This window comes from Seriola aureovittata, chromosome 3 (assembly GCF_021018895.1).
Source record: "Seriola aureovittata isolate HTS-2021-v1 ecotype China chromosome 3, ASM2101889v1, whole genome shotgun sequence".
Classification (NCBI taxonomy): Eukaryota; Metazoa; Chordata; class Actinopteri; order Carangiformes; family Carangidae; genus Seriola; species Seriola aureovittata.
This window is the reverse complement of record NC_079366.1, coordinates 19,207,728-19,235,522: the sequence shown is the minus strand read 5'-3', so window position 1 is coordinate 19,235,522 and position 27,795 is coordinate 19,207,728. Positions and strand designations below refer to the sequence as shown.

Here is a 27,795-nt window from a genome sequence, read left to right as displayed (position 1 = left end):
TCTGTTATTCATGAAGTTTGAAAACAGCAGCTACAAGTATCAATCAATCTCTTTCACCATTTGTGCCACTTGTGCGTCACTGAGTGCGCACGGCGCCCTGCCTGTCACCGCCGCCGCTGCTGCTGTTGTTGGAGGAGAGGCTGTGCGCTCACACCCACATTCAACAGGCACTGGTGGATAGCTTACTTGTTATATGTAGGGTGTCACCCTGTTTTGTATTACTTCAACCTCTGGGGGAGATGTGTGCTTTTTCAGGGGTAGTGATGCGTTGAAGTTGCGCGCTATGGTGCCTATACGCAAATCCTCCCCCACTACTCCAGCTTTGCACCTCAGTAGGTAGAGCAGACTCGTGAAACAACCAAGGCTTCCACTATATTCGGGGGGAAAGGAGAGGAGGATGGCAGCTCCACATAACGGATCCAACATAACGGCGAACTACACTAACCAGTTTGTGCAGCCGCCTTGGCGCGTCGCCCTCTGGTCCGTTGCTTACAGCTCCGTGCTGGCAGTGGCGGTGTTTGGAAACCTCATAGTGATATGGATCATTCTTGCCCACAAACGAATGAGGACGGTCACGAACTACTTTCTGCTAAACTTGGCGTTTTCGGACGCGTCAATGGCCGCGTTCAACACTTTGATAAACTTTATCTACGCTGCCCACGGGGAGTGGTACTTCGGAGAAGCTTACTGCAAATTCCACAACTTCTTCCCGGTCACATCCGTGTTTGCGAGCATCTACTCCATGACTGCGATAGCTGTGGACAGGTGAGCTCATGAAATGCTGTGAGCACAACATTTAAGGACTGACTGATGCTAAATCCTTCCCACGCCCCTAACCCCAACTCGCTGTTTCTCTCAGCTGCATGTGTGGGTAAATTAATTCTGTTTTTTTTTTTCAATTATAAGAGTAATAATTTAGATTGTTTTTTACGCACGTCTCTTATATGTGATGGAGTAACTAAACGGTCAATATCAGTGTGTTTATTGAAGAAAAAATACAACCATGAGGGTATGAAGGTATTTGCTGTACCTCCAATCAGCCAAGAAAGTAAGATATAGATATATATTCCATTTTAATTCAGACCACCTTCAGCACACCTTAATCATTAAATAAACAATGCTATACCCGAAGCACATACACAGATTATAATATTTTTAAATATACAGCATGTATATATATCATTGTCATCCAAACACTTTAATCTCAGCTGTTTTACGCATGATGATTTGGACAATTTCTGATCTTTCCACTTGGCTATGCTGCCTTCCACCAGCAGTGGCAGAAAATTGAATCTTGTGCTTAAGAAAAGAAAAAGAGGAAAAAAAAGCTGTTCTGTCTTGCTTGAAGACAAACTGTGCTCCATTTGGTATAAGGGTTATGTAATTAAATTTGACGTACTAACTTGTGCCCCCTTGCTCATAACAACTAACTTATATAGAGTCCCTATCAGTGACATTTAAATTCTACTGATGGCATATAAACTTAGTCCCCCACATCAGGTTATGCCCCCAGCTGATTTCAACATACATTTATTTCCGTTCCCAGTGGTGGAGGAGTGGGCAATCGGAAAGGCGGTTCCCCAGCAGGGTGACTGCCATCTCACACACCATGGGCCTGTTCCACACATTTATTTTTTTGTTTCACTGCCAATGAATCATAGAATGAAGCTGTTGTCTTGCAGAAAGTCTGCACTGCAGTGAATGACTGTGTGCGCCAACACCCTAGAAAAGATCACCCTCTCCATGTTTTCACGCTCTCTGACTTTCTTTCTTTCTGTCACATGCGCTCACATTATTCATCTGCTTTTTCACACATTCTCTTTCTTTCCTCTCTTCCTCCTCCGCCTCTCTCTTTTCAATCCCCCTGTAGTTTCCATTAATGTGGTGATGCAGTCGTCACTATCAGCCAGGCTTTGATACTGATCAGTGGACCATCATACGTCATAATGTTTGAATAAAGGGATTAGACTGATGAAGGAGGCAGCCACAGGCCGAACATAATGAAAACAAAAAGCACGCAGGAGCTTCGTGCAGGCACAGTGTGTTTCTCCAGCTCGTGTGTGTGTGTCATATTGTGTTGTTGCTTTGTCTGAGGTGTTTTCCTCCTCCAGTACTTCTCCTTGACACACAAAGGGAACAACTGCATTTCCTCAGGCCGTGCTCATTTTGGCTCCTCTACAGAAACTTCCATGCGTTTGTATTTTTGGTCTGCAGTGTCCATTCGATTCTGTCAACTGTGTACTGAGAAAGAGAACATCGCCATGACCTACATAATGTAGATGTAACCTCCGGTCATGCTTTTCCTAACCCCAGTATGGTGCTGTCTCCGCTCTGATGTCTTGAAATGGCATGAGGCCACAGTTCATGATCATCTGTGAATTTGTCCTTCCTGCTGACTCTCTGCGCTGCCAAGTGTGTTTCCTTGGGCACTGCAGCAGAATAAACTCAGGTTGCCGTGTGAACGGTAACTGGTGAAGCCTGAAAGCCTTTTATGACGACACGGCTGGTGACAGTTTTTCATTTCTCACACCTTTACTTTCTTGTGTTGAAGCTGTGAATGTGTTCAATGCAGTCATATCATTAGTGTCATGACCACATGCTACTCTACTAATTCACCATCATATTTACTTGTATGATGATATTTCAGTGTATTTGCAGCAGTATCGTGTTACACAACCTGTGTGCAGTTTTCCTGCATGGATACTTCCACACCACATGTGATGATGCGGACACCAGTGCACACTGACACTTTCTCTACACTTGAATCATTATCTGGAGTCCCTCGTTACAACAACAGCCAATCAGAATATTCACATTATGCACTGTGTATGGAATATATTTTTAAAAAGTGGATATATTTAAATCGTTTTTTACAGTACACATCTACCACAAGGACACTTTGTACGCACATACAGTATGGTACGTTATATCTTTTTTGAACCGTTCCTCTATATGTACAGTATGTCCTCGTTTCTTTTGTCTGTGAATCTTTCTATTGCTCTATTGCAACAATTTGAATCCCTCACACTTCTTATTAGATAGTCACCAGAAATGGCAACTTTAACTCCCTGAAAGTTTAATGTTCTGTGCAGAAAGAGCTGGAGGAGACAAAAGTCGCTGATCCCTGAGAATGAGTGCTGTGTTCCTTGAAGGGTCAGTGCAACTTAACTCATGCAGGTAGTTTCAATTGGATTTGTCCAGGCTATGAGATATCCACCTCTAAGATTACCAGTCTATTAGAGTCTAACTCCACCCCAGTACAATGAAGGTTAATGGGATTTCATTTGTTACCCAAACAGCGTTAAAAAACGTTACTTTTTAGAAATCACCAACAGCATTTTATTTCAGAAACAATGCTCTCATCCCTCTGGATGAAGGCAATCTTCAGACTCTGCTGTGAACTTTTTTTGTTGCGGCTACTTTCAGGAAAGTCTCTATTTACAAGCGGTTGACAGATCTATGGTCTGTGGAGAATCCAATCTAACAGTGACATTGTCCCTTGAAGGAGATGTTGTTGTTGTTGTTGCTGTTGAATTTTTAATCAATAATGTTTCAATGCAGTCAGCACCACAAACAAAAATCAATCAACTTTTATTGTATTGTGATGACAGCAGGGATCTTGAACATGGATATTCCAAAAACTTGCACAAAATTAAACCAAACAATCTGCATGGCTAGATGCCACTGTTGGTAAGTGTAAGTAATTTTGTGATTGTCTGTTAAGTGAGGGTGGCTTAACTTTAAACATATTCCTCTCATCTGAGGGCATTCGAGCCAACACATGACATTTATTTGTGCATATAATGTTTGGCTACTTGCACTGGAAGTCTCATCCAAAGTAATCTTTGTTAGCTAAACACCAGGTGAGTGTTTAGTTGGTAATGTCACACCATGGTGACATTGTTTCCCAAACAACACGTTGTCCAAAAGCTTTTATGTTCATGACTCCCAGGTTTAAAAAAAAAAAAAGAAGTGTGTGTGTGTGTGTGTGTGTGTGTGTGTGTGTGTGTGTGTGTGTGTGTGTGTGTGTGTGTGTGTGTGTGTGTGTGTGTGTGTGTGTGTGTGTGTGTGTGTGTGTGTGTGTGTGTGTGTGTGTGTGTAATCCTGTTTAGCTTATTCAAGTGTTACTGGTGTTGCACTGTGGTGATTGCTCAGTGGTTACAAGTCTATTAGATCAGTCACCGTTGTGCAAGTGTGTTGGATCCCAAATAACTCAGGCTGCTCTGGCACATACTTGATTGGACATCTAACAAGCTATTGTTATGCTGCCATACACAAGGGCCAGTGAGACACTCAGAGTAAATGCCAAGCAATTACTGGTGAACAGACGGACCATCTTAGTAGTTGTCCCTCAGAGAGTTGCAGTCACTGAGGTGACAGGACAAGGCCCATTCTTTACCCTCATATGAAGATTGAATTAGTGGCCCTAAGCCTGCCTTATCAGCTATTGGAAATCATGTGGCATCCTGAGTTGGGTTCATGTTCAGCTGGTAATCTCCTGCCAGTTTGGAGTGTTTCACTGTGTCATTCAAACGAAAATCTCATCACAGCTTTTTGGAACAAATCATCCAGCAGTATCTCTGAAAATCAAAAACCGCAGTGTAATTGGACTTTTAAGGGCTAGAAAAACAGTTTGAATTATATGTTGAATCTCCTGAATCTGCCGCTGACTTTTAGGTCAGAGAATTTCTATTGAAACTCAATCACGTACTGCAGAGGTTGCTAAAATAAATCTGAGGGGGTGACGGGATGATTCCAAATATAACACAGGAAATATATACATAATACAGTTGCACAAGATTTGATCAGCTTTTCTGACTTTTTCTGAAGGAAACAACCCAACGACGTGAAAAGATTATCTCAACAGCCATAAAAGTATATATGAAATAAACAATTCACACCAATAGTACTGATAGTCACACCGATAGTCACACCAAATCTATAATTTATCTGAACAGACTTCCTTGTTAAATAAAGATTAAATCAATAATCAATCAATAATTAACATGTTGTTAGGCTTTAAACAAGTTTAACATATTGACCTCTGCCTTGTAGGTACATGGCCATCATCCATCCTCTGAAGCCTCGTCTCTCTGCCAAAGCCACGACAGGAGTCATCATCTGCATCTGGAGTCTGGCCGTGGTTCTGGCCTTCCCTCTCTGCTACTTCTCCACCACCAAAACTCTGCCTCACAGGACCGTCTGCTATGTGGCCTGGCCCCGCATGGCCGACGACCACTTCATGTGAGAAATATTAAGAAAACTGGAATTTGCTTTGATACCAGGCTGTGCAGCTCAGTTCTTTCCACTTCAGTTAACTGCTACAGCCTTGCCTGAGTTCAAGTGTAGCTTGCTTTAACTGGTTGCTCCATAAAGGTTAATTACAATGTAATGAAGATTTTACACACCAGTTTAATCACTGAGTCATTTAACTATTTATTTAACTGTCATAGTGGATCAGTTAGAAAAATGGTAGACACGAATGTTGGAAGAGCCAAAGAAATGTCCTCTTTCATATGTTTACACTGGGAACACATTGCATTTGACAGACTACAACCCTTTTCATTTACATTGACACTGACATTAACACTCAGAACTGTGCTGCTCAGTCACCGTTATTTGTAAAAAATGAAGATATGAGTTGTTTGTAATGGAAAATTCCTTTTGCACGGATGGATTTTTTCCAGGGACCTTGGATCTGTGTTTTTCTAATTTATGACCATACAGTGCTGTGATGTGTGAGGCAGCCATCCTCACCTCCGCAAAAATGTCAATTATCTACATTATTCTTGAAATTCCAATTAAACTCACATTCATTCAGTGTCACAAGTATCAGGAATGCACGAGGCTCAGCCTGTGTTCTAGCAGAGCATAAAATGCGCTGTGGATGAAAATATTACACCAGTGAATATTTTATGAATGTAAACACTCTTCAGGCTTTTCCTCTCTTTCTTCCCAGGTATCATATCATAGTGACAGTTCTGGTCTACTTACTGCCTTTAGTGGTGATGGGCATCACTTACACCATCGTGGGGGTGACGCTGTGGGGAGGGGAGATCCCGGGAGACTCATCTGATAACTATCACGGACAGCTCCGGGCTAAAAGGAAGGTAGGCATGCTTGAGGGGGAAATAGTATTCCATTAATTAGAGAAAACAGATATAACCTGTGGTGGTCCAATTAGTAATTGTGAACATAATGATCTTTGAGCTCTAGAAGAACCAGGTATAATCTGTAATTTTCTGCCACTGAGCAGCCGGTGGCTCCAGTTAATTATTATCTCACTTCTATTTCATAGTCTAAACCCAAATAAGAGAGGGAGCATTTGAGACAGTAAACCAATTTGACACTTATTCTCCTTAAAGAAAAGGAGATTTCCCAGCTTACTGTTGATGTACATGCAATATACCTCTAGGAATTTGATTTAAACCTCTGTCTCTGTTAATTCAATCACTGTGACTAAAAGCATTTATTGTCTAATCAGGGAATCCCAGACCACCAGCAAATCTAATTAATTGTTCATTGACCTGTTTTGTGTTCTCTTTATATTCATGATAATCTGTTGTTAAGTGTATGAACCAAAATAACTCCCTGTGAACTTGTTGTTGTGTTTAATCAGTGCAACTAATATTTATGCTTTGGAAATGATGGATCATGGTGGCACTGGACATCAGCAGCAACAGGACGACAGAAACAGACCAAAGCAAGATCTCTGGGCTCTTACATTGTTACAGATACATGAAAGATAGGAATATTACATCTAAGTCCTGCTGGTGAAATTAAAAATGTCTAAAAAAAAAGCTCAACAACTAATTAATAGTGGTTTTAATTTTTTGTTTCAGCGTACTGATAACTGTGATCGAAAAGTGAAAACAGCAGCTACAGCATAGTGCAGTGAACAAAAGAAATGACTTTTGTCCCGAGTATGTGTGTGCGGAGGGTAGACACACTTCACTGTGAACATTGCAGGGGGAGAAAACCTTGATGCCACAGAACACAACCTTTGTGGTTGTCACTCGCCTTCAATCAGCTGCTTGTCCATGCATCCAGACAGGTTCAAGCCCTGAAAACCAGCAGTGTCTTGGGGCATTATGAGGTTGTCCACACTTTGCTAGACACATCTGAAGCCACAGCCTCTATGTCTCCGGAGTCTGGAGTCTTGTTCAAGACGTTTTAACAATGGGAGTGTTTACTGCCACACTAGAGAATGAACAAATACTGAGTGAGGAAAAAAACCTTTGACAGCATATTATATATCATTAAAGGGGATAAAGGCAAACAAATCATGACACCTAGGCCTCCTGCAGGTTCAGTTAATTACAGTAGATGTTATATTACACCTGGCATACTACTGTAATGTATGTACCCCTTCACTAATGCTATCCATCGTGTCCCCAATGTGTTCATTTAAAGTGATATTAAACTGGATGATAATTAACTATTAATTACCAAAACTGGAAAAATATTTTAGAAGACAAAGTGACCCTGGAACAGATTTTTCAGTAACTTTACATCTATACTTCCAGCGGCACAAGTTAGCCATTTCAATTTGTTATCAATTAGTTTTAGCTATCCTAGTAAATTTTTCTGCTCACTTGCTAACTAGTTTTATTGCACTCCTATGCACTCTCAATCACAGCATGGAGTGCTAGGGTGTTAAAACCTTTCATAGCTGCTAATTTATGAGACTGTCCTTATCACCTGTGCCAGCGCTTATTACAAGCCATAATTAGGTTTTATTGTCAGGTGACCTCTAGTGGGTTTAGTAATTATGACAGGAGCAAAGGAAGACGTGAGTAATGTAGTTTAAAGAGAATGTAAATGTACTAAGGATCAGCCTCTCCCCAAATCTGGAATCCAACACTGTATGTGTGTTTATTTTCCTCCTGAGCTACTCCTCAGTCTTTCCAGATACTCCCGGCAACTCCAGAACTCCCCCTGGCGTGCATCTAGCCCTAGTTGGTAAACAATAAAATAGGCTTAGACACCAGATTGATTTTTTTTTTGTGGAAAAAATCATGCAAAGGCCATTACGTCACCACAATGTCACCATAATGAATAAAAATAACCAAATGCCCACAGCTCAGAGAAATCAATACCAAACAAAATAATTAACAAAAAAAGACACAAATTTACACAAAATTAATAAACACAACCGGGATGACAAACACAAGAAAGTCTGGATGTGCCCACCACATACACACACGCAAATAAGTGCATTTTAAGTTATTTAAGCAATAGTAATGGATTTAAACATTAAGCACATTGTATCTAGACACTGTAAGGCAGCTACCATTATAAGCTGCTGCAGCGTCTACCTGTGATTTATGTCAGAGGTCTGGTTGTTAGTGGAACGGATGTGTTACTGGTAAACACACTTTGTAACAATCTCAGTTTGAAAGTCAATGTGTGTTCCTGTCTGCAGTTCACAGTGTGATATGTGCTGTATGTTACTGTAATAAACCAGTGAATGGTCGAACCCCAACACTAAAAAAATGTTAATATTGGAACAAACAGAGGTGAAGCTCCCAGATAAAACTCTGCTTTGGCATCATGTCCATTTCTCTACATGTATTCAATGGAAAACATTATTTTGCTGACAATTTTGACATATCCCGGTATGATTTCTTGTAGGTGCTCACGATTTTCCCAAGTTCCTGGGCACACACAGAATTGTTGCCTGAAGGCAGGATCCACATTTCTGTTTCTGCCTCTGGATGCTCCCAGCTTTTTCTTAAAACCGGTATTGGCTTCACTACGGTGGTCATTATTTCTGAGTCTTCCGGACAGAAAATGGGTCTGTGGGGTATCTGTCTCCCTTGTAGCTGCACAGATCGATAAGTTAAAAGGAATATTTGTGTGTCTGGGTGTTTGTGGGCTGATCTCCACAGGAGTACTCAGGTTTTATCCAAATTTTTTTCAGGATTAGATTCCAGACAGACTGTTTATTTTAGTGCCTATTTCAAAAGCAGTTTGCAGTGTGTGTGTAAATTATAGCATATAAGCATCACTTTGGGGATAAAGTGTGCTTTCTAGTATGTTTATGTTTCAACCTCTGTCGTGTCCTTATCGCTGGTCACATTGTACAGTGTCTTTTTCTTGGGGATGAATGTCATGCAGGTTGAGAGTTTAGTGCTCGCAGGCTCTCGTCAGAATAGGTTACAGAAAGGAGCAAACAGCTCAGGGCAAAACTGTCCAGCACCACATAACTGGCTGGCTCAAAAGCTAATGTTTTTACTGTATCCCATACCAAATAACTGTAATACTTTTGGTAGTGTGGTAATGGTAATTGTTAATCTGTTTAATTCCTTAAGTGTATTGCTGATGAACACTATTGAGCAAATTCACGGCACAAAGGACACTGATCAGCTCCTCTCAGCTGTCAAAAAATTTAAACAAATTGTGGTTGGAGGGGAAACAGCTGCAGGAAAACTAACCATTAAATACATAGTTTTATCTATGAGAAGTCACAGTCTACTGTCAATTAGGGGCCTTTTGAACATACTGTCCTGTGCACGTCTAATGTGTAGTGTGGCACTGAAATTCAAGTATTGCCAAGCTTCAATGAATGTTATATCCACTAGATTGCTGTAATTGCCCCCAACCTCTCATATTAAAAGTACATTCAAAAACTTGGGATTTTAAATCTCAAGATATAATGTTAAAAACTAATTACATATTCACCATAGGAGTGTCTCATGAAATGGCGCCCCTACGGCAGCAAGCGTACTAGACCTCAGTTGTTGTGGTTACTATAATGAACACACGGACTGTACAGAGAGCGGTGTGCCTACCTTCATCGCTATGGTTACTATAATAATGGTTATGGCTTTTGTTTACGTTTAGACGCTAAATATTTAGGAAAAGATTGAGATTTCAGTTAAAAAAGTACTTCCTCAACATTATTTGATCTTTATTGTCATGGTTACAACACGTTTCACATGGGGATTGATCTCCGCTCTCCTGTGTCATAGTCCTGTGTTTTGTTGACCCATCTAGCCACCCCAACCTTCCCCAACCTGGCATGGACATTGTCGCTCTCATTATGCTACGTCACCGCACATTTTCCCATTACTCCCGTCATAATTACTACAGCCACTCACCTAACAAGAAAACATAACTACAGGTCAATATAAACTGCGGCACAAATGACCTATGGGCTTGTTTTTTACAGGACAGTCTCCATGGAAAAGTCGGAGGAAAAGTCGAGAAGATTCATCCTCTGAGTGCCATGAATATCTGTACAAGTTTCACAGAAATACATTTCTCAGTTTTTGATTGATAAAAAAAAAAATTCCATTTACCTCTGAAGAGTGTTATTATTTCTCAAGACCTTTATTTCTTGTGTTTCACCTTATGACAAATTCCCTGTGCAGCCATCAAAGGTCTGTGAGGTGATATATGCATATATAATCTCTTTCATCAGAGAAAGATTCACCAGTCCGTTGTACTGAGTTAATCCATTCTTCTGCAATCACCGTGCCACAGGTGGTCTATTTTAAGCTCATACCTGGGGCTGTGCATTCGAAATGTCAGTCTGAAGTGCACCACTAATGACCTGTCATAAGACTGCTGTACAGCTCCTCAAGACAACCTTTGTTTGACTTGTGCTGTAACCACCGTTGATCATCCGTCTTACTTTCTGCCAGAAGACAAAGTACTATGTGTGTGTGTTTGTGTGTGTGTCTGTGTGGATTGTGATGGATTACATTTACAAGATCAGATTTTCCAGAAATGAAGTACAACAGTGTTAAGCCACAGTGGGATAATGTGACTGTTCTAATCCGAACTGGGCAGGTGTCAATATCTCTCTCTTTCCTGAGAGAAACACACATAGGTGTTCACAGGCATCAGCTCAGACTTGTTCCATAATGAAAATCACAGTAGAAGCAGTTTTTAAGGGTCATTCACCAAGCCATGCTGTAATGCAATAGGAGTTAGCTGCCTTCTTTTGAAAGCCGGCTTTAAGTACCATGGCTGCAGTCACATAACCTCCTTTGCTCTTTCTTCTTGTCCATCATTGCTATTTTGTAAATTTGTTCTCTTTCTTTTTTCTTTACTCTTCCTTTGTTTTTACAGAATCAGTTTCTCTTCTGTTTAATCACTCAGGCACGCAGCTCACTGAGGTTTGTCTTTATGGTATCACTTTCCCAATTGTTAGTGGGACTCATTCTGGCACAAGCTAACTAATGGGTAGTCATTTACTGGATTAATGAAGGAACATAAATCTAGCGCAGGGGCAAGCCCCAAGACTGTTTTGGTCGGTTGATTTCTAACTCTATCCATATTCTGCATTAGAAAAGCTCATTAACGTGAGTTTCATTGCTTTTCTTCCAAAAGTAAATCAGCGTCAAACTAATATGTTCTCCTCACCTGCTTCCATTTATTTCCCACTGCTCACTTTAATTTAGATGTGAAATACTATTGATGCATAGCAAGGTACAGTGAGTTAGTATACAATGTTTACTGCAACTTCTTTTAAGTTGGTGTTTTGATAATTTTCACACTAGCCCTTTAGCTTTGTAATTATGTTCCTATGTAGAAACATTATTAACACTGAACATTAAAAAAAACATTACAAACCCTTTGAAGGCTACCACTCGTGCTGTTACCTCAAGACAAGCAGATACTAATACAGTCCTAATGTTCCATGAAGCCCACTGGAAGGTCTGCATGAGGAATTAGCTAACTGCTAACACAGGGCTGCTAATTTCACATTTAAAGGCCCCTCACTAATATAGTAAACCCGCTGGATTTTCACTTATTTTGGCTGATTACACCTCTTGTGGGTGAGTACAGACATCTCCATCACTCACAACTTAGACCTTTATCATACTGGTGAACTCCCGTAATGTCCAATACAGCTCCGTCAACCTTCAGTCTTCAACCCAAGTAGAGTTTTAATAACTCGAAATAACTAATAATAACTTAAATAACTAAATAACTAAATAAACAACCTGTGGGAGTATTTAATAGCCCTTAATAGCAAAGCAATAAAGAGCTGCTTCACTGTTCACTAAACAACCAACCCTCCTAAAAATGTTATTTATATGCAAAAGCAAATATGTTTTGAAGGAAACATAAAAACTGCCTGGATTACAATTCATACACCCCACAAACATATCTGCCAAGTTACACAATGTTCATACAGAACATATTTCAAAATCTTCCACTGACAACATATTTCATTTGTGTTACCTAGAATATCCACTCTTGAAATATAACAAATGCTTATAGCGAAAAAAAGACGAACCAACATTTTTATGGTAATATGTCTAGGCATCGATAGTACTTGATTATTAGGCACGGTTTGTGGTATTGGTTTATTACAGAAAAAGTCAAAAGTGACTTTAGACACAAGACAAGACACATCTACCATGGCTACATGGGGGCCGTAGCAAAAGCAGCACGTTAGCAGTAATTTCAGTCGTCCGTCTGCATCACCACAGTATCGAGTGTGGGTCAGTTGAATTTTTGGCAGTGCTCAGAGCCTGACACACAATCACTGCATTTATGTGCATTAAAAAGACTTGAAGCGTAAAAATATGTGTCAGAATCGTGGTTACGCACATACAAGAGAAATACAAGCTGTTTGTTGCCTAAACCTAACCACACACAGGACTCAGGATGCAAACTTCCAGTCTCGAGAGTTAAAGTCCTACATTTGTAAAACCAACCACCCAGCCTGAGCACCGCAATGACTTTGTGAAGTTGAAAAACACAGCACTTAATTGAAAGAAACTGCATTGTATATAATCCCAGCGGCAATTACGTTTCCATCTAGGAGACAGGACTGAAACAATGATAAACTTATTTACATTCAAATAGAGGAAGTGTGAGAGCTGAGGCTGAGTGGTTTGCTGTTAATCACTGCCTGGGGATACTGTATGGTACATCAGTTGATTCCAACTATGTGGCCTTCATGTAACGTTTCTTGGGAGATCAGAGACTCAAAACACAAGAAACGAGGTGAAGTTCAAAAAGGTTTAGTCTCTTACTGGAAAGCCAGGCAGTCGTACATAAGTAATCAGTCCAAATCAAAATAACAAATCCAGGCAGGGAGTAGAAATGCAACAAGACTAGGTCAAAACCTTGTCTATAGCTGGACCGTGTCATAGACTATTTGCATTCTGCCTAGTGTCAGCTGGTGTCAGTTCCTGTATCTGTTTGCTTCTTTCCTACTGTCTGTGCTCATTTATACAATATTTTATTACAGCTGAATTCCCAATGAAACTGTGCTCATTTACATGTTTTTCTGTTTTGGCCGTGAGACAACAGAACAAGTTTCAAATATTGAGTTAAACACAGCTCATTAAGACTACATGTGAACCAGCAGTCACTTGCAAGCCAAAGTTGCTGCTCTGCTGCTGCTAAAATCCTGATTTTAAAACTGTGACGTCTTCTGAAAAATCACCAAACACATATGTTAAAGACAACTTCTGTACTGTGATTTCAGCTATATTTACCCAGCCCAAGCTCACGCTCACAGGCCAATACTGATGACTATCTTCTATGGAAAGTAGCTAAGGTTTGTCCAAACAGTTGCTAGATTCATCGCTGGGTGCTTTTTTTTTTTTTAGTCACTAAATGGGTCTGAAAAGTTGGTAAATCTAGCAACAGGGGTGCTAAGTTGTCAACACTGCTTGTATGCACTAAATCATTTTGAAAGAGCAATGGCCAACCAATGGTATAACCTTATCACTAAGTCACTCGGCATTTGGCTGAACAATAGCGTAGCAGCAAGAGTCACATTTATAGGGATGACGAAGCCAAAAACCAGAGAGGGATCCAACTTGATGTTTGTAGAGTCGATACAAGGTGAAGTTAAAATGTTTAAAGAGCAACCACCACCTGGCTTGTCAGGAGTTTAACCTCTTGGCAGGTCTGATGTATTCCAGGTTGTTTTGATCAGTACATACCAAGAATGACTGTTTACAGGCTGGCCTTCATGTGTCAGTGAAGTATTTTCTGCCTGCAGCACACTCCTCCTCTCACAAGCTTCCTACTAACGAGGGACCTAATAAATCCATAAAATCCATCTTGCACTGATTTCTAATATTTAGAGAGAAAATGCCCTTCTCCTTTTCATCCCCCTTTTCCATGTTTTAGAATTGATATGAAATAGCCAATAGATTATGAGGACTTGTTTCTATGGCTCAGTTTGGTGTAAATTGACCCTCTGTATTTGAGAAGTGGGACTGAATACACTTAAGATTGTACTCTCAGACCTGATGGAAGGGCTTAGATGATAGTCACTGCAGGGCTCAACCAATTGCTTGCAGGTGTCTCTCCTGGTTAAAGGCATAGGTATCTTCTAACAAGAAAAACCTGTGAACATTTACCATGTCTAATTATAAGACAGATTGATTTATCTTATCATTTTCCACAGATATTCTACTCCTAGGCATCTCTTATCTGCTTGCCTGCCTGCCATGGTCATAAAAATCATCTTGTTAAAATTGATGGACTTACTCACTCATATTTAGCATGTAATAGATTTACGGCAGGGAACAGCAGTTAGCTGTTGAGAGCCTAATTTTTGCATTCATCATTAGCAAGGATTTTGCAGATTTGTTGCCATTAACTGGGCCTATCAGAAGCAAAACTGTGCAAAACACATGTACAGACAGGGACTGATGACTTATTATTCCAACAAGTTCTCCAATCCATACGAGTAAGTCGGTCGTTTCTTCCTACCCTCATTTACGACCCAGAGGAGTGTTTCATAATATGGCGCCCCTACCGGGCCCGTAAGTGTGGGATTAGCTCGGTGGCTGAAGTGAGATTTTCTTCCTCTTTTTCTTCTGAGTGTCCTACAAATTATTTATCCACGGGACTCTGGGATCTAACAGCAAAGTGTAACTTGACCACGGGTCTCTGTACAGACCTCATAACATTCATGGTCACGTTACATTTCCTGTTGCAGCCTGAATCTCAGCACCAGTAATACTGCTCCATAGAACTGTTGGTTACAATACAATTACCATTACTATTCTTATTACAAGAAATTTTTTCTCTGTGTGTGTTTTTGTTCCGCTGGCCTTTGTAGCATATGTAGCAATCATGACACATCAAAGTGGTACAAAGAGATAAGACATCATCCCTTTGAGGTCTGGTGTGCTGTATGTAGATTTCCTATATTTGTTCTTCACTCATCTCTTATTCTCTCTGCTCTGTCTGAACCCATTTACCTAGGATTTTCAAGTCTAACCTAATGGAAAAACCATCCAAGATTGTCTGAATGTGCACACAGATATAGTCACACAATAATCCACACTCGAACGTGTACCGTATATACAATTAAACTTCTATTCTGCCATTTTTTTTTTTTTTTTTTTTTTTTTTTTTTTTTTTTTAGTGTTTGGACTAAATGAAGGCTGATAAAGCATTTATTGACTTTTTACTTCCTTTCCTCTAAATTTTCATTCAGCACATTTTCCTCACTAACTGCCAAGAGTTTACATAATCTCTGGAACCATAATAAAACATACTAATTGAAAAAATCAATGGATTGTGGCTTTGTCATCAGTGCAAGCCTTTCATCTAGCAACCAAGAAATTAACCTCCTTCTAATATCCTTCTAATATTTTCTAATCTACTACACACATACAGAAACCCTAACAGCCAGTACAGTGCTCATAGAAGGCTTTTTGTTTCTCTCACTGTGGATCCCTTTTTAGTTGCTATTTCGGGCTCTCGCTTGCTTTTCTGTTCACTGGCAGACCATTGCTGGATGTTGGAGATACGTGACGTGTATTCGTATGGTTCTCTCAATAGATGGTTCTCTCTTCGCTTTTTTGCCTTCCAGAAAACGACCTCCGCATCAGAAACACAGACAAGGACTTTGAGACAGGAGATAATGACGTAGTTTCTCTAGCCCACAGGACAAAACAAACCAGACAGTCTTTCCTGGAGGGAGGTAGCAATACCTCAGTGTGAATTTGTTTTTTTATTTATAGGTGATTTATATACTTTTTAACTATAGTAAGGCAGATGTTTCACATGTTAAAGTGGGCATATGATACAAAACTCACCTTTGTCTTTTTAACATAACCATGTGTCCATGATGTGTCTACCGACCTTCAATCTTCAAACAGAAGAGGCCTTCCTCTCTGGTTTTCTTTTGCTCCATCATTTAGTAATTTCCGTGTCTCTACAGAATCATACCACCACACATATACTTGCAGCGAATCTGGGGGATTAAGAACAAGACACAATTTTAAATAGTTCTGCTCAAAAGAGCTACAGCACAATCATTTCGTGACTTTATTAACGGTAAAGGTTCCTACCCACTGACTGGTCTGGTGTTCGTTAGTTCCCTTTTGTCCATTAGCATGCGATAATTCAGATCATTCATCTTTTGAACAAGTTTAGAATGCATATTTCAGTCGTCCAAAAATGAAACAAATATGAAGAAAGCATGTGAGGTTGGCGTTGCTGTCAGCCTCATCGGTGTCCATCCGAATAGTTTTTGCATTGACTCTGTGGATCCTCTCAACACCTTCATCATCCACACGGAGCATATGAGGTTTTGTCCAAAAGGACCACCTCAGCTTGCTAAATGACAATTATCAATACATGTATGTAGCATAAATGATACCCTGCTCACTCAAAAACACGTATGTATTAAACTGCAAACCTGCTGACATGGGACTTCAGGTTGCAATACTGCCAAACAAACTTTAAAGATATATGTTCGAAAAACACAACTTCTAAATCGTAAAGGTGAACTGTGTTGTCTTTTTAATCAGTCTCAATAAAGGGGGATTCCAGCAGTTTTAGAAATGTAAGACATTCAAGAAGAAGATATTCTTCCATCTGTCCTTGATTCCTAGATTGTTCTATTATGTACGGGACTTTCTTTACTCAAGAGGTGAGGCATTTCACAAGACAGACAGGAAGTAATCATCATTTGACCTCAGGAAAAGTTCAGTTGAATCAATTCTTTTTTCTTCCATTACTTTCATTAAACTAACAATAAGGAGCATGAATTCTATTGTTGGTATGTATCATACAATCAGAATATTGGGCTCCATTCAGACAGTTCAATTTATCAGAATGCAATAAAATATGAATGTATTTTTTTTTAAAATAACGCATGTGTGAAGAGACAAAAACACAAAATATATTAACAGCCATGACTGACAAGACTTCTGGTCAACAGACATCTGTCATCTTCAATAAAAAGGTTTTATGTTGCGTAGGAAACCGAAGGAGCACATTTCAAATCCTCTGGCAGGCAGTTCCAGCTCACAGGAGCGTAACAACAAAAAGCTGCTTCTCCAGGTTTGGAGTTGACTCTTGATATTTTTAAAAGGCCAGCACCAGATGACCTGGGTAATTTGGAAAGTCGTGACTAACGATTACTTCACAAAACAGTGTATAGTAGCAGAATATTGAAAGCTATGTGTATGAAAAGGAGCTGTTTAATAATCAAGACAAAGTTTCACTGGAAAACAGTGATGCAATTTAACAGCAGCAGTTGCATTGTGTTGAGTGTGTGTTCGTATTTCTTTGTGCAAGCTTCTGTGTTGTGAATGCCCTGCATCTGACCTATTGTGTCCTTTGCAAGGCCTTTAAGAGGAATTTATAGTGATGTAATATGTGTTTTGTATTCAGTTTTGACATTGTAAACAAGCACAAAGTTGATGTTTTGCCTTTTGTTTCTGGTTGACAACATTCGGCTTTTAAGTGAGACCATTAGTTCAGTGATCAGGGCATCTTTTACCCAGTTTCTTAAAGCCGCCCACTCAAAATGTGATGAGTTTCTTAATTAATTCACTAATAAGATTAAGGGTATCAGGCTTCTAATCTCTGCACAATTTCCACCAGTTTCTATACTCACCCACACAACCTCAAGATCTAAGGCATGACATCCTGATCGTTAGACAACATTCCCACTTGTCTTAATTATTAACAATTAGTATTTTAGTTTTAGCACTCAATCCGCTCTAATCATGGTGACCAATGACTACTATTTGCAGCTTACTGGTTACTGCTCAATCTTAATGTCATTTTTGCCAACCCATCTACTTTAACTGAATAATGGTTTGGTGTTAAGAATGCACCTATTAATGGGTTGCCACACATTTCCCTGTTTCTTCTTGTTCATTCCTTGTCAGTGACAACTTAGTTACTTTTATCATGTTTATCATCCAGTGTGAAGTAAGACCCTCATACTAGACTGCACTTTTGCTTAAAAAACCGGGGCGGTACAAATGTGCTTCATTCATCACTTGTTTGGACTTGTTTGGTTTTATCAAGGCAAAAAGTTTGTTTTCTGTCACTAGATAACTCAAAATACTGCTACTGGGTTTTTAGCAATTACTATGAGAGAGAACACATTACTTCCATTTTTACCTCTTTTCTCTGACTCTCTGGGATTTTGAACCAATTTTAAGATAAATTGCTGACAAATTTAATGGCTTTACATTTCAGGTATAGAGTCTTTGTTGTTAGGCTCTAAATATGTGCATGAGTAAGACTTTCCACTACTCTTATTCTCATTCTGCAAAGGTTTGACATGGCAGCAACTGTGTATACAAACAGTAGCAGTCTGTCACATTGTAGAATATTTGAAATGCAAACATTTTGATTAATTGTATTTTTCCAGTAAATAGAAAAAAATGTACAAATCATTTTTGCAACGGGTTTACACATGCTCAGTACAGGTCAGAACTGTGCAACCAGCACTCATGCTATATTTCCATCAACAATATTATACAATATGAACACAAAACATTTCTTGAAATATGTGCTTTGACATTCTCATTATCCCCCATTATGAAAAATGGGCAGCAGGGGGGCAGGATTTTTCAACATCTCTGTATTTTTTAAAGATGGTCAAATAATGTTTATATAAACCTCAGGAGCTCAACGAAACCTCCTGTGCTTCACAGGATATACTCTAAATATTGTTTATGCAGCTGTGTGAGGAGGAGGCTATAGATTCTGTCTTCCTGTCACACCTAATATCTTTGAGCCTATGGACAGGATTTTATAGTTAAGTACCTGGGGAATGATGCATGTTCTTGCTTTGCTCTGACATTTTCAGCACTACACTGATTCTCTTAACCCGATGTTTTTTTAACCATTATTTAGCTGCCTATGTATAATGCATAATATTTAAGGTGCCGTTGAATGTATGTTTAAAAATCTTAAATGAAATGCAGTGTCTACTTGTTCTCTGATAATACAGGTACAATAATTGCACTTGTTATATTATGGGATGTAAAGTTGTTAAGGTACAGTATGTGTCAAAACAAGTCTCCAGTGGGGACTGTGGTAAAGCAGACACATACTTGAAATGTTTCAGCAGGCAGCCTCATATAAAATCTCTTGTATATATACACATAAGTTAAATGGATTGTATTGAGTTCTCTGGTAGTCCAACTATGGACAATTTAAACAAGACCCAAAAGCACGTAGCAAATGTGTGTCTCCTCCTTAAGGTTATTTTCCTATTCAACCTATTGAGAACCTTGATGTCGTTCATAATTATTGGACAGCCATAAAAAAAAAAAAGTGAATCCACAACAAACCAAAGACTTTAACAAGACTCCAACACAAGGTTCTGTCACACGAATTGATCTTGCTAACATAAATTGTCTGTGTAGCCAATAGCTTATTCCTCCACGCCATAGACCTCCGTTGTTGTGCATAAACTTTTAAAACCATACACATTTAATGGTCACTGTTGCAGTTGCTGACATTCATTACGACTGTGGCCCAGGAGGAGGTAGAGTGGGTCGTCCACTAATTAAAAGGTCGTGGTTCGATCCCTGGCTCCTCCAGTCCGCTTGTCGAAGTATCCTTGGGCAAGATACTGAACCCCACTTTGCCCCTGATGGCTGTTCCATCAATGTATGAATGTGTGACTGAATGGTGAATGTGGCAAGTTTTGTAAAGCGCTTTGAGTGATCAGTAAGACTAGAAAAGCGCTATATAAGTGCAAGCAAGTGCATTTACCATGAACATGACAACACACACTGTCCTGCTGCTATAAATACTTGCTAGAACATCAAATGTGTATTAATACGCTGCTGGAAATAGTCCCTAACAACCGCACAGCTTTCTCTGTTTTATTCAGCCCTTTTTAAAAATCAAAGAATATATTTGTGACTGATATAAAGCATTTACGTTACAATAAGAACAACATTGAACTTTTCACCTTCCCTTGTTGGCACTCTGCCCCCAATACTGTAACACACTGTTGGGGGATTCTTTGGTGAAAGGCTACATCACTTGCGATGGAAACATTTACACTGCACTCATATAACAGCTGCTTTGGTCTTTAAGTCTTTCAGTTAGTCTTCTCACATCACTTTCAAGCTCAAGTCCTGTTTTCTTGACAGGAACAGATAAATTAAACGTCCAAGCTGTCATCCAACAAAAACAGTGACTTAATGGTTCACCCACTGTTTAGCAGCTACCAAGCACAGTTTACAGCATGACATGTGTTATGCCATAAACTTATTTGAATCATGGACTCAAAAAAGGAGGGTGCCAGGACTTCTGTTTAAATTTCAGGAGGGATACAATGATGTCTGTTTTGTCTCTAGTAGCGTACTTCTCCAGCCTGCCTCTGGGAAGTCATGCAGTATTACGGATTGTGTTCCCAGTTACCACCCAGAGATAAGCCTCTGCGGTTCATTCAGTTCACTTCCAATAATAAATGCAGAAATTAATTCAGAGACAGTTAAATTGATGGACTCAGAAATTCAAAAAATTGATTTACAGATATATGTTAAAATTACATTAACTGAGAATACTGGGAATTATGAATATTGCCATTTAGACTGTTTTTCTTTCTTTGATTCAGTGAGTTACACTTTGGGCTACATGTCAAGCTCCGTTTTTTTGCTGTGTACCATCAGAGGTTGCTACATCTATCAATGATTGACTTTTATACTGATGAAATCTTAAAAGCTGATGATTTTCAGGAAGCTGTTCTGAAGTGTTCCAGTTCCAGTTTCTGACCCATTAGTCTACAATATCAGGACTTCATGACTATGAGATCTATTCTCATAATCACAAGATTTATTCTTGTAATTATGATAGTAGATCATAATTATGAGATATTGAAGTCATAATAATTAGATGAGGTCTGTTTATTTATTTTTTCTTTTGTGAATCCAATGTGCTTCCACAATATATTGTAGTTGTACGCATATATAAGAACATTTGAACTGTTTATTGATGTGTTATAAATTCTACTGTGAAGCATCTGTAACTGGTTAATGAATGCCTGACAATACATCACAGTTATCCTATAAGACATGTAACACAAACTTTTGAGCATTTCTAACCTTGTTAATGGCAGACATTATCAAACTATGAAAACATTATGGTCATTATCAGTATATTCCGATATAGTGCCAGATGAAGTACTATCATGAACACTTTGTTTCACTCTGGTCAGAAAATGGTAAACTGGTTGAGCAACTGAAACTTCGCCCGCCACCAGGGAAGATCAGTTCAACCGACCGTTTAGCAGATTAGTTTTAGGGCATCTGTTGTGATACTAACAGGCATGTGGAACGGGCTTTTCTGGGAGTGCTCCTCTACAGTGAGAATATTTCCTGAATTTTGGTACAACACATTCATCTTTAAAGTATACACATACATATAGTTTGTTTAGGCGTTAGTGTTGCAGTGGTACTGTGCTTGAATCTTTTTTTTGGCATACGTGCATATGTGACGATGAGTCTTTTTGTCCGTCTGATTTTTGATCAGATGTGGACTTGCTGTCAGATCTTTGGAACTGCCACATACCACCCTGCTTGCTTTCCATTACAGTCTTATGATAATGCATCTGTCTGTTGCCTGCATTACCAGGTGCTACCAAAATGCTCTAATTCAAAAATGGACTGAAATTATGTGCACCACATTCTTCCCTCCAGATATTCATCAGTTGCAGACAGAGTGACAGAGGGTTGTCAGATGTGTTTTTTCTTTCCTATATAATTTTCTCTGGCTCACACATCTGTTCTTCGGTCAGTCTCTGTGAATGCTTTCAGGAGTCCTAAACAAGGTGACAGCTTATGAGTGTTTCTCATCATCGTTCACTCTGTCTCTTGCAGGTGGTGAAGATGATGATCATTGTTGTGGTGACCTTTGCCCTCTGCTGGCTTCCCTATCATGTCTATTTCATTGTGACGGGTCTTAACAAGCGTTTGAACAAGTGGAAGTACATCCAGCAGGTTTACTTGTCAGTGCTGTGGCTGGCAATGAGCTGCACCATGTACAACCCCATCATCTACTGCTGCCTCAACAGCAGGTGGGTAACGATGTGGAAGTGTTGACAAACTAAAAAACAAAGTGTTACGGTGGAACATTTCCTACCAACCAGCCAAATTTCAGAAAAATATGGACACAATCCATCCTCCCTGAGTTACAGCATTGAATAATAGCCAGAGTGTTTTGCAGAACACATTATGATGTCACAGTGAAGTTGACCTTTGACCCTATGGATATAAGATATCATCACTTTATTTTATCCTTATAGACATTTGAGTCCAATTATGTCAAAATTAGTTTAGGAATTCTTGAGTTTTGGCCTAAATGTCAATGTTTCAGCTTGAGTCCAAATTAATGTTTGTGCCAAATTTGAATAAATACCCTAAGGGCGTTACTGAGATATCCCATTCACAAGAATGGGATGAACAAACTCATTGAAAGCATACTGATCGCCCTGGTTGTCACCGGTGCGGAGGCATACAAATGAAACCTTCCCTGAATTCCTCAGTTGCCTATTAAAGCCTGTGGACTGATTTCTGTGTAAAGGACTTATGACAAATTTTCCAGGAAAATCCAAAGGATGTGACGTTTATGCTCACTCCCAAGTATTGCCTCAAGTCCTCTCTTCCTCTCCCCTACAGGCCCAACAGTATGCAGCACTAGCTAATGTCAGCTTAGAAATAGATTCCACTTATGTCAACAAACAACTGGCTCCCAGCAAAGAACAAAACATCTGTTCTTTAGAACCTGTTACTGTGCAGATTTTATGTGCATTATCTCTTACTCAGACGTCACTCAAAGCTGTGTGGTGTAACCTCAATGCATTCAGAAATGGGTTCAAAGGCAAGATCTCAAGTACTGTTGGTTTACCGCTGAGTAGTCTCATTGTAGATACTGCAGTTCAACACCAACTGATCTCTTTTTCATTACTGCACAAACATTTAGACGTGCGTTTTGAAAAGCATCAGGGACACCTGAATACAATCTCTTCTCAGGTGAAGAGATAGATTTACCTGTATATATTTTCCATATGTCAATTTCTCTGCACTTTCAACTTGCCCTCTCTCTCTTAATGTGGCACCAGGTTTCGAGCTGGCTTCAAGCGAGCGTTTCGTTGGTGCCCGTTCATCAAGGTGTCCAGCTACGATGAGTTGGAACTACGTTCCACACGGCTGCACCCAACACGCCAGAGCAGCATGTACACGCTGTCACGAATGGATACCACCATGGTGGTTGTTTACGACCCTGCCGAGGGTGACGGCAGTGCTGGTGGTGGCTCTGGGAGGAAGCACTCCCTGTCCACGAGGAAGAGGAGCTACATCACATCTCGCCACACTGAGATCACTGGATGTAACGGTAGCAGTGTTAAAACACAAAATGGAGGCCCTCCAAACGCTCAACCCGAGGAGTTCTCTTGAGGAGCGCTTCCACCCACATGCAGACAACATATGACATACACACAAATGTTCATGAATTTTATACACATCCATAATACGCTGTACATACCAACAGTGCACATGGTGTTAGCTTAATTTAGACATAGAAGCACTGTATCAATGTTGAAGTGGTTGCTTTAACGTGCAGAAAATGAACAGCTGGATATGGAGATTATTGAATATATTACCTTCCTGGATAATATAAAAAATTTAAAGATGATAAAGATACTCTGGAGCATGGATGTATTACTGAATGGGCATTCTGGGCACAAGTCAAGGGCTCAGGGAGCTACAAAGCCACTGTTTGAAGTGACTACAGTCACACAGGTGTTTTGCTCCTCGTTCTTTAATATGGGAAATATGCCAATATAAGTGTCATCCAGTATCTAATTTACTATGATTTTGTTAACTTTGTCCCTACAGTATACAGCTGGTAATCCACACCAGAAATAAGTATTATAATGAGCATTTTAAAAATGTTTAACAGCAGAAATGCTCCACTTAAAAAAAAAAAAAAAATATATATATATATATAGTATATTATGTATAGTAGTATTTTGAGGAGAGGTGTGTCAGTGTGGATCTGCTATGGCTTGAAGCTTTGGGATATATTTGTGCAGCTTGTCCTCATCAACAGAATAAATGAACTACTGAAGATCAGGATTTGTTTTCAATCAACAGAAAAAGAAAAACCAGAAAAAGACACAAAATGAATGCTAGTGACTGGGATTGGCGTGGCGGTTGCTCTGGTAGGTACGATGCGGGCTCTTCACATGTCTGTGCCCAGGGGTCTGTTGTCTCATAATCCGTCCACACCCAGGAGCAGCCTTAACAACACACAAGGTGAGCAACGCTTACTCTGAATAGTGTTATCATCTAAATTTCAGGTGATTTCCCTTGGAGTTATACTTATTTTTTCTCTTATCCAATCAGGGTTCCTCTGTCTCTCATAAATTTTAATACATAATACATAATAAATTAAGTAACTGTTCCTTCTTCTTTAGCTAAAACTTCAGCTCTGATTGTGATTAGCATTAAACCAGTCAGTGCATTGGTGTTTCATTCAGGTCTTGGCCCCATTATTCAATCAATAGATAATGAAACTCTGCTTGGGTGTACACTGTTTGGAATATAAGCTAGAATTGCGAGACTGTCTCACTATGGAGATAATCTGAAAATATGTCATGGTGATTGTAATTATGTAAGTCATAGTTTTCATTTCCATCTGTAAGTACTAACTGTGAACTTTATTTGATCCAGAGGGTGCACTCTGCATCTATTTCTCCCTGAAGCCATGGATGAGCGGTTGCAGAGCGCTGAACTCTGTTTGGCTTTATATTTGGCTCTGAGTTTGGCTCTGAAAGTATTGGAATTGATTTTGGCTTTCGGTTATGTAACTATAGTAAGCAACACATTTCCTGGTAACTAGCAACAGGCCAAAGGCAAAATCCGGTATACATTTGTAACACATCAATAAACAGGCTGCTGGAGACTGACTAGAATGAAAGCGAACTAACCAACGAGAGAGTAGTGGATCAGTGTCTCCTTTTCTATTTTATATCATCTAATAGAAGGAAAAAAAATAAAGGAACCTGCAGAGTGAAATGCAGTTAATCCTTCTCTTACTGTTCTGTGGTGTTCTTTTAAATGCGTTCCTCCATGAGTAATCAGTTCTGCATACTGACGCTGTCTCTAGTTTCTTCCATCATGCTGTTGTCCTGGGTTGCATCTTAATTTAACTGCTTGCTTGACTGCACATCAGGTGTTGGAACTGCACCAAGCAATACTCTTGCCGGTAACATGTTGGGTTGACAATACGATAAGTGGAACCACGCTGTGACAGGTACGATTACATAAACCATAGGAACAATGCCTCCCCTCTGACTCATTACACAGCAACAACAAGGGAAAAAAACATTAACTCTGCGTTCATGAGGGTTGCTTTTTTTTCACTGCTGGGAATTAAGCATAATATTCCCTTTTTTGTGACCTTATTTAAAGATACTGCAAAGTATTTTTTTAAATAATGTATTGAGCGTTGTTGCCATTTCCAGTAAAGGCTGAATAGGTTCAACAGTTTGTGATGGCATATTATATATGTTGATTAACAGATGGCAAAAGGTTCCAAGAAATTTATTTTGTCATGTAATAAAGAAAATTAAAGCTTAACTTTTCTAGATCAACCTGAAATTGGAACCAAATTATCATTGTAATCGTTCTTAATTATTCTTTCCAACAGTTATGAATGTTAGAAGACTTCATGAAAGTATTTACTGAAGAATGTGAAGACAAAAAAGTTGTTGTGTATTTCAGTGTCATGTACTTTTAAGCTGTTGTCTGATTTTTAATATATTTGTATGTAGTAATGATTTCTCTGTATTAATGTTTGTGTTTTGTATGAATGTACAGTACAACGTGTGCCTCACTTTGTCAAGTGATGACTATACTCTTTGTTGTATCTTTAAAGGATAACTAGTTCATTTCAACCTGAGTCTCATTTCTGTGTTCTGAACATGATGCAGTCTATTCTCATGTTGTCATTACTTCACTACATGTTTTTGCCCCTTTTAGTTTGCAGGAAGCACTGCTTTCACCGATCTTATCCAAAACAGGACTCAAGTTGAAAATAACCAGAATTATCCTTTACACCAATAATATAAAATTATTGTTGCTGAAATGACCAATTATTTTGGTAATTAGAGATGAGGAATTGTTATTGACGATACTAAGTGATTTTATAATTCCATATCATGTTTCTCATTGTAAGACCTCCAGCAGGTGTTTCACTGGTCATTGCATTGGTCAATACTGATGTATTTGCTTCATGTAGCTTTATTGCAGCGGCCATCTTTACAGTTTCATGAGTGTTTACAGGTGACATTACATGCTTATGATGAAATGTAGCTGTGACTTGTTGCGAATGCAGTTCAATTTTAATGACGAACAAATACTGAGCAATAGTGTTTTGTCTTGTGCTAGCTGTCTAAAACAATACAGACTAATGTAATAATCCACAACTTTTCAATATCTCATCTCTACAGAAGCAAGCTGCTGCCATGAAAGAAAAATATTTCATTGCAATTACCTCTTCCAAATCTCATAATTACAGTATGTCTGAGCATTTTTATCTTGTTATTGAGATGTACAGTACTTCTATATCAACCTCTAACCAGCTTGTTAAGCATTTTACTTGTGAACAGAAAACTGTTACACAGGAAAATGCACACAGTTAATCTTATATTGGAATAAATATAAGAAGTACTGGTTGGGTGAGCAGCGATGGGCTTGTTGCTGAAAAGACAAAGAAACACACCTTATCAACAGAAACGTTAAGAAGAAGAAGAAGAAACCAACAATTCACTACTACTGCCTTTCAGAGATTAACAACAAACCAAAATATGTTTGTTATTCATAATTTTAAGCATTACTCTCTCTGTCAACATTTTTTAAGTCACTGAACAAAATAACTCGTATATATATCTTAGTTTAGGAGCTGCTGTCAGACCAGTGAATTGCTGTGCAATACAATTGAGATCAGCACAAATGTTGTGGATTATAGCATTAAATTGACCTTTGTTGAAGTGTCAGTATGTGTTGTTGTTTCTGTCTGGCTATACTGAATTGGTTAATAAACCATTACAAATTCACTGTAATAGTGTGAACATTGGAACTGAAGGGATCCCTTCAGGGAAACCATCTCAAGTTTTACACTTACTCGTCCTGATCCAGCCCACAACCTATGGAGCTCAGAGAAATATGTCAAAACTACGGACACAACTACATCATCTCTTTATTGTAAAATCATACGAGGGAGTACATTTGAAAAGTCAAGCTAACTGAGTGAGCATACAAGGTTTAACGGTGAGACAGCCATCCTTATTTTGGTTTTCTGAGAACAACCAAACTAAATTGTGGCTGCTGTCTTGTTTGTGTCCGTTTTCAAATTATAAACTAAAGTTTCATCTTACTTCTAATCTAAGAAATGCTTTAAATATGATATGCTTAGCAAGAGGCTTTAGCCTCCTTTTGCTCCTTGTGCTCAGAGTTTTAAACTAATGTTTTGGCTGACAGATGTGCAAGGAACCAGGTAACAGCAATCAGTCCACAACCTTTGAGATTA

The 27,795-nt window shown here is 39.2% G+C and overlaps 1 protein-coding gene across 1 annotated transcript; it reads left to right on the top strand.

Moving 5' to 3' along the window:
* The first annotated feature begins 41 nt into the window (after positions 1 to 41).
* On the top strand, positions 42 to 27,322 carry tacr3a (tachykinin receptor 3a). Its single transcript, XM_056373038.1, has 5 exons — positions 42 to 765; positions 5,056 to 5,244; positions 5,960 to 6,110; positions 22,083 to 22,279; positions 23,324 to 27,322. Exons 1-5 carry the CDS (start codon positions 398 to 400, stop codon positions 23,655 to 23,657), a joined length of 1,239 nt encoding a protein of 412 aa, XP_056229013.1. The 5' UTR covers positions 42 to 397; the 3' UTR covers positions 23,658 to 27,322.
* Positions 27,323 to 27,795: the final 473 nt, after the last annotated feature.